Source organism: Vombatus ursinus, unplaced genomic scaffold, assembly GCF_900497805.2.
Source record: "Vombatus ursinus unplaced genomic scaffold, bare-nosed wombat genome assembly UNPS02014599.1, whole genome shotgun sequence".
In the NCBI taxonomy this organism is placed as follows: Eukaryota; Metazoa; Chordata; class Mammalia; order Diprotodontia; family Vombatidae; genus Vombatus; species Vombatus ursinus.
In genome coordinates, this window is record NW_020954377.1 from 172,648 (window position 1) to 181,025 (window position 8,378).

The 8,378-nt window shown below is 44.0% G+C and overlaps 1 protein-coding gene across 1 annotated transcript in view; it reads right to left on the reverse strand.

Annotated features, from left to right (window-relative positions):
- Positions 1–8,378, reverse strand: part of UBE2D4 (ubiquitin conjugating enzyme E2 D4 (putative)) — a 33,617-nt gene that overhangs the window by 19,413 nt on the left and 5,826 nt on the right. The window contains exon 2 of the mRNA XM_027861242.1: positions 1,392–1,455. Coding sequence (XP_027717043.1) covers positions 1,392–1,455 — 64 coding nt within the window. The remainder of the gene's footprint in view (positions 1–1,391; positions 1,456–8,378) is intronic.

Consider the following 8,378-nt stretch of genomic DNA (forward strand, 5'->3'; position numbering starts at 1 on the left):
AGAAAGAAATAAAGGCAGAGAAAGGAGGAGAACCTAGCAAGAAGTGAAAAAAGCGAGAAGGACGGAGGCCCCTTCCAGCTGCACGGTGACTCCCCAGCGCAGGTCCACGAGACGTCTTGGAGCCCTCGGGCAGACGGAGGCTACAAACATCTGCAAGAATGCAGGGTCATCTGATGGGATTCCGAGAACGAGCCTCATCAGAGAGTGGTGACGTGAGAAGGGCCTTTGGTCCTTAACCTCTCCACACTGGACCAGAACCTTTCTCGTCAGCTGAGCCTGAAATCTGCTCACCCAACAGATGACAATGACGTGCGGTCCACACCCCAACCCGCTTCTTCCCACGCGTTTACCCTGTCACCCTCTATCTGCTCCAAACAACGACCTGCCTGCTCCCCACTTACCTACCTACCTCCTCAATGGCAGCAGACAAGTCTGAAAGCAGGGGTCCCAAGAACAGAGAGAGCTATGGAGAAGAGGTGAAGTGCTAGGAGAAGGCAGCAGAGACTTGGGGAAAGGAGAAAGGCCAAAGAGGTCTCTGAAGAAGATGGTGGCCCAGGCAGGGAGCTCCAGGAGAAGGCAGCAGGAGCCTCAGGGAAATGGTAGAGAGCTATGGGGGTGGCTCCATTCCATTTTCTCCCCCAATTTAGCCATGGTTGAGAGAAAAAGCTTGCTGAGCCACTTCTATCACAGGTATGCACAAGTGGGTAAACAGGGTCTGGGAAAAGCTGGAGAAAGGATGGGTTACTGGCCTCTCCTTTCCTCACCTTTCCCCCTGCCCCTCCCCACCCTGGGGTCAACGAAGGCCAAAGCAGTGGGGATCCAGCCCCTCTGCATGGATACTTCTCTCCTTGTCTAGAGGAGTGGAGACCTGTCCCCTTCCTCCAGGCCCTAAAGGAAGCCTGACAAGGCATGGGAAGTGGCAACAGTATCATCATCAATACTTAAAAAAAACCCAAAAATTTGTAAAGAGCCATCACCCAAAGAGATAATTATTTACAGAAATCTTTCAAGTGCCAGCTACCTTATGATATTACGCCTATGGGGTAGCAGTATGCTGCATAGAGATTTCTTGAGCGGATTGATTGTCTGGAAAGGCCACTGATTAACTTCCCTGGAAAGCAACGTCCTCATTTGCCTCCAGCAGGGAGAGTGGTATCACAGCCCCCTCTATATGGCCTCTGACCAGAGAGGCCTGCTCACTGCTGCTGGTGATTAATGATCTTCTAATAAACTTAGAACTTAAACGAAAGGAAGAGGAAAACACGGCTGTTTCATTCATTTACTACACGATCTACAATGGGAAACATCTTTTTAAAAAGCTGAACTGGCAAAATGTGGGAATTTATTTGCAAGACTCCTTTAACCCAAAGCCCTAAAACACCATTACTTACAATCATCACCCACAGGTCCTGCTGAGCACTGGGCGGGAGGGTCCCTCTGCAAGTCAGTTAATTCCTAGGAACAGGAGAGAGTGATTTCAGAGTTGGCTGCACTTTCTTGCTCACTGGGAGTCCATGACCACACACACACACACACACACACACCCCTCCCAAGCACTGATTCTCTCACTTGGCAAGTTATTCGTCCTGGTGAAGAGATCAGACCCAAATTCTCAAGAACAGAGAACAGTTGTGCTGATGGCCTACAGAGATAAATAAGGAAACGTCTTCCCCAACAGACTCTGAGTTTCCCATCATGGCCGCCATCATCACCTTTTCAAATATTCCACTGTGCACTCTATCAATGGCCAGCAGTGGTAACAATGGCACAGAGGAAGATGCCTCCCCTGGGCAATGACTCCTTCGGCCTTATGAGTTACAGTGAGTCCACAAGCATTTATTAAGGCCCCACCATGTGCCTGGCAGTATGGTAAGGAAAGGCAAAAACAGTCCTTGTGCTCAAGAAGACTCAGTCTACTAGGGGCAGGCAGGGTGAGCAACTGAAAACTGCTGTGAACGAGCAGATCAATATGGGATAACCTGAAGAGAATCTCAGGGGAAAGTACCAGCATTTAGAGAGACCAGGACATGCCTGTTGTTGGGGGATGGGGTGTTTTGTGCTAGTAACAGCCAGGAGGTCAAATATATGGAGGGAGTAAGGTATGATATGGGAAGATGGGAAGAGCTCAGGTGTAATTGGATGGCTTTGAAAGCCAAAAGGAGGAATTTATATTTGATCCTGGTGGCAGGAGAGAGCCGCTGGGGCCTATGGACTGGTGTATATGTGTGTACGTGTGTGTGTGAGAGAGAGAGAGACAGAGAAAGACAGCAAAAGACAGCGAGACAGAGAGATGTGGTCAGACCTGTGGCTTAGGAAGATCACCTTGACAGCTGAATGGAGAAAAGGCCTGCAACGGGACCCTTGAGGCAGGCAGACTAACCACACCCAAGCAACATACCGACATACTCCACAGGAAGCAAAGACAACATCAGACAGTGGGTGGCAGGTGAAACAGGACAAAGGTTAGTTTCAGAATGCCCCGCATCCATGCCCCATCCCCCAAGGAAGGCTGCAGGACAGGAAAGAGGGGCCCAGCATACACCCCGAGTCTTAAATTACCCTTAACCTGTCCTCCCCATGGCTTCCAACTGTCCTACTCCCAAGTCCTAAAATCGGAACTTCCTCGAGTTGGCCTGGCTATCCTGAGGCAGGACAGTGCAGCTCAGCTGTCCACACTACAAGCGTGGCTGGCTACCTCCCTGGGAGATGATCCATCTTAACTCGGAGGGATGTGACAATTCCAACAGAAGGGTGAGCGGCCCTTTAAAGACCAGCCCCGGCCAACGCCGTTCTCCCTCCTTTGCCATGACACTTTTTGGTCCCTGTGGTCATTCGATCATCCCCTCATTGCCCCCAGGCTTCACCAAAACCACTTTTCTGGTAATTTGGCATGGAGGCATCTATCTCTACACAACTATAAAGGATTAAGTAGTGAATACATAGCGTGTCAGCTCCCAATCAGATGCACTAACAGAATGGAAAAGAAGCCTTGTGAGAGGGACAGAACCCTGATAAAGCTCCAGGACATCTGGGTTCTAGTTCTGACTCTCTCAGTAGCTACGTGAAGGGAGGGCTAGTCATCTCCCCTTGCTTGGTTTTCACTGCCTCATCTGTAAGATGAATCGGGTCCACTGCCCCCGATTATCTCTAAAGTTCCTCCCTGCTCTAACATTTGAAGACTCTGGAGAATCCAAGTTAGTGGAAGAATTTAAACACAACACCCTCAGCACCACAGTTAATTCTGATTATTTGTAGCTTATTCCAGCAAAATCCGAATTGCTTTTGGTTAATCCTTTTTGTTTGACACAAATATATTCAAGTAGAACACACAGGACTTCACTACTTCAGCAGGGACTTCTAAGTTCCCTGCCATTCTGGGTCATCCCACACTAGCACAACTGAGGATAACTACTCCTTGGATGGGGAAGGAAATCAACTCAATTCTAAAACCATTTGCCAGGCACTTAGTAAAACCCAAGCCTGGGCTTAGACACACTGATTCTACAGTGGGCCCCAAGCTCAGTGTCAGCTGCCTAGGACCCAGGCAGGGGAGGTGAGGGAAACAAAGTCACAGACAAGACGCCAAAAAGATAACCCACTTGTGGATGAGGGAGCTATCACTGTTCAGGTTTCCCTCACTTGTGTTTATCTATGACACTGGTCCTCAGTTTCATAACTCCCATCGTATTTATTATCTCCGTGAATCAAATCAGCACCTGAGTCTAATATCTTAATATAAAAGCTACAGACAGCTTGAGCATTTATCAGCTGGACATCCCTGAGTGACACAAAATATGTCAGGGACAATCACTGAACCTGAATTACTGCCCCCACCAGGTAACAACCCTGTTAGTTGTTAGCTAACACTTGTCAAGGACAGTCAAGAGTTTTCTGCTTAAATGGAGGCCACCTTAGTTTACTGCAGACATCATCGCTGCCTCTCCATAACAGATTATTTCACCCTGCAGAGGAGTGAACTGTCCTATTTTTCCTGACCTGACATAACCCATCCTCAGTAATGGCACAGAATAAGAGTTTTGTGGTTGCTGTGATCCTGTGTGTCTCAGTTCCCTCATTTGTCAAATAAGCTAGAGAAGGAAATGGCAAACCACTCCAGTACCTTTGCCAGGAAAACCCCAAACAGGGTCACAAAGTCAGGTACGACTGAAATGACTGAACAACAGCCCCCCCACCACCACCACCACCAATGCCTCACTATTCCACAAACATGGGATGGGCTGTATTCTAGGCGGCCTAATGAAGGAGGGCCTAAGCAGAAGGACCACTCCACTCTTCTCCTTTCCACCACAGTGTAAAACATAAAAGAAAAATTAGAGCCTAAGACTGGATCTGCCTTCCTGAAGACAGAAAGGCTAAGCAAAAAAGGAAGATGAAGCTGAAATGTCCTGGGTTCAGGAGAAGACTTTCCTGTTTGGGGAGGGGTTAAATTAGATCCTCTCTGAGATAAATTCCAGCATAACCATGGGGGAATAGCAAAGTGGAAAGAGTGCTGGACTTAAGAGTCAGAGGATATGGGTTTAAATCCTGGCTGTACCACTTACTACCTATATGTTACCATCTCTGGGCCTCAGTTTCCCTACCTGTAAAAAAGTCCTTCCAAATCCAGACCTAACATACTGTCACTTTCCTCAAATCTCCTTAACTGGGGAACTTTGCTGCTTCTCCTGGTACTAGGCCTGTCTGAACAACAACTCACTAGAGGAGGATAATTAGGGAAATTTGGAAGCCTTGGGAGGTACTGAGCTCCTCCACTGAAAGTGTTTCTAATACATAATGGCTGTGTGACTGTATCGCTTTCTTAACCAAGACACTTGTGTCTCTGCCCACATGGCTTCGTTGAACCTCAGTTTCTTCATCAGCAAAATGGGAATAACCCACTCTCTCTCTCCTTCATCTCTGTTTCCAACCTCTCTGGCTTGCTTCAGTTCCCAGAAAAAATCCCATCTTCAGCTTCCCTCTCTTCATCCTCATTTACTCTTGGGCTTCAAGTATCACGCAGCAGAAAAAGCAGTGGATTCGAAAGCAGAAATCCTCAGTTTGAGACCCAGGGCTTCCATGGATCATTTCAATTAGGTAAAAGCTTTTACACAAACAAATCTAATAACGCTAAGATTGAATTAATAATTAACTGGGAAAACATTTTTGCAGCAAGTTTTTCTAAAGTCTAATTTCCAAGATAGATAAAGAACTGATTCAACTTTGTAAGAAAAAGAGCCATTCCCCAACTGACAAATGGTTCAAGGATATGAACATACAGTCCTTAAGGGAAGAAACTCAGGGTATCTACAGCCATATGAAAAAAATATTCCAAATCATTACTAGTGAAATGTAAATAACACTTCTGAGATTCCAGCTTACACTCGTCAGAGGGGCAAAGATGGCAAAAAAAGGAAATGAAAAATGTAGGAACGGCTATAGGAAAACTGACGTAATGGGTACAACCGTTGTGGAAAGCAATTTTGAATTATACACAAAAGGTTACTGAACAGTGAGTAAGACAGGAACAGGATCTTTATTTGCAAAACTATTTATAGCAGCAAAAAAACCCAAAAAATTGGAAACTAAGAGGCTGTCCAGCAATGGAGGGATAACCAAATAAGTTGTGGTATGTGAATGTGATCAAACATCATGATGTTATAAAAAATGAGGAACAGATGATTGCAAAAAGACTTGGAAAGACTTAGACAAACTAATGCAGAGGGAAGTGAAGAGGAACAGTATAATTTATACCATAACATCAGTATCACAAAAACAAACAATTTTAAAGACTTTTATAAACTGATGAAGAACGAAGTAAGCAGAACCGGGAGAATATGTACAATAACAATAACAACGTAAAGACAAGCAACTTTGAAAGCTGTAAGGACCATCCATCATCAATACAATGACCATACATGATTCCAGAAGACCAAAGACAAAAACATGTTTCTGGGAACAGCCACTGAAGGAATTCGTCTTATTTGACTATGCATACGTGTCACAAGGCAACCCCTCTCTCACAAGGGGCAGGGAAGAAGGAAAAACAGATTTGTTTACTTTTTTAAAAAACAGCGTTTTGGGAATGGGATGGTATAGATGTGAAACATTGCATGGGCTTTCAGATGAGGTTCCTGAATTATTAGTTTTACTTAACTATTGATTTCTACTGCAAGAGACTCCTCATAAAGTGGGATTAATAATCTAAAAATGTCTGTAATGTAAAAACAAAACACATCAATAAAACTCCAAGTGGCGAAAAGAATATCAGATTTAAAATGAAGTTGGAGGGGAAGAGAGGAATGTCAGCCTATATACAAAGACAGCTTTCTAACCAGAGCATCATAATCTCCAGCAAAATTCCCACTCCACTCAGCACGTGAATAGTAGCTGTCAAGATTAATCCAGCAGAGTAAAATTCTAATAAATGTTTATTAAGTGCCTACTCTATGCTAGGCACTTTGCTTAGCACTGGGGATACAAAAATAGAAGGTAGGCCCTGCCCTCAAGGAGCTCACACTCTAAAGGGGGAGAAAACAAGCAACAAATACGTACAAATAAGCTATAGACAGGCTTCATGTGGAAGGTGGGATTTTAGCTGGGACCCGAAGGAAGCCAGTAAAGCCAGGAGGAGAAGAGGAGGGAAAGCATTCCAGGCATGGGGGACACACAGCTGGAGAAAATGCCTGGAGTCAGGAGATGAACGTCTTCTGTAAGGAAACCACTATCAGAGGATCCCAGAGGACATTTTGGGGAGCAAGGTCTAAGAAGGAAGACTAAAAAGGTAGGAGGCGGCCAGGTTGTGTTGGACTTTGAACATCAAGAGATTTTATATTTGATCAAGAGGTGATAGGGAGCCACTGCATTTCCTGAGGAGGGGAGAAGTGCCATGGTCAGACCTGCACGTCCAGAAGACGTGCAGGCTCATCACAACAACGGTTGTGGAGTGACTAATTTTTTGGCCACAGAACCTCTTGAAGACAATATCAAATATTAAGTCACAGAGGAGTTACAATGTCTGTAAGCGGAGGAAGTGCCCACACTGAAGAAAGTCCTAAACACTTTTGAGTACAGACGACTTTAATTTAAAGCATTTAGATGACTCTACCAAAAAAATCCTCATTGGACAAGTCTCAACATGAAGAGTTGGCTTAATGTGGAGAGCCAATAAGCATCTCCTCCTAATACCAACGATAACAAACTTCAGGGCTGGGTGAGCAGGGAGTTATTCTGGTTTATACATCACATTTTAAAGAAAGTCACACCACTGAATTGGTAGAAGTCACTTAAACACTTAGTCATCAGACTATTGAAGTGATAACTCAGTCTTTAAATAACAAAAGTTTCCTTTGTAGGTGTTGAAAGAAAATGCCCCTTCTTGGTACATAACTTAAATTGAAAAAAAAATCACTTATGAATTTTAAAAAGTGAGAAAGCTACAATTCTTTCCTGTACCTAAGAAGGAAGAGGAAGATTTAAAATTTTTAATGTTGAGTTGGATGAAGGTGTAAGTTCTCCTTAAAAAAAAAAAAGTTTGGGGCAGCTAAATGGTGCAGTGAATAGAGCACTGGCCCTGAAGTCAGGAGGACCTGAGTTCAAATCGGGCCTCAAGCACATAACACTCACTAGCTGTGTGACTCTGGACAAGTCACTTATCCCCAACTGCCTCATCCAAAACAAAAGTTCTAGGGCAGCTAGGTGGCACAGTAGATAGAGCACCGGCCCTGGAGTCAGGAGAACCTGAGTTCAAATTCAGCCTCAGACACATAACACTTACACGTTGTGTGACTCTGGACAAGTGAAAAAAGTTCCAAACTATGATTCTTATTTATAACTAAAATATGTACAATTTCAAAAATAAGTGCATGCTTTTTGTACTTATGCGTCAGAATAACTATATGCACTAGCTGTTGACTAAAAATCTCAAAACATATGTTTATTTTAATTAAACAATTTAAATGTCTTGTTCTGATCATCATTTTTATCTTCCTAGCACAACACAATGTTAAATTCCCTCCAAATAGCCACCTGTTCAATTTGTGTGGATTCACATCCCAAAGATTTCCCAAAAATCTGTTTCAATAAAAAACCTTGGTTAATAAAATGACCACATCACCATTCAGCCCTCTGTTGTTACTATAAAATTAATAATAAAAAAGTTTTAATGCAATATGCTGCCACCACCAGACCCACACATGTATGGCTATATAAATGTATACATAGAAATAAATCACTGCTTTGAAACAAATCGTGGAAATGTCCTAAGAAGAGACCTACAGAAAGGGGGGTTGGGAACCAAGGGCTACAAAGACATTGAAAAAAAAAAAGAAAACCATTTCAGGTCTATTTGTTTGGAGATGGGGAAACAGGCAGAGACATAA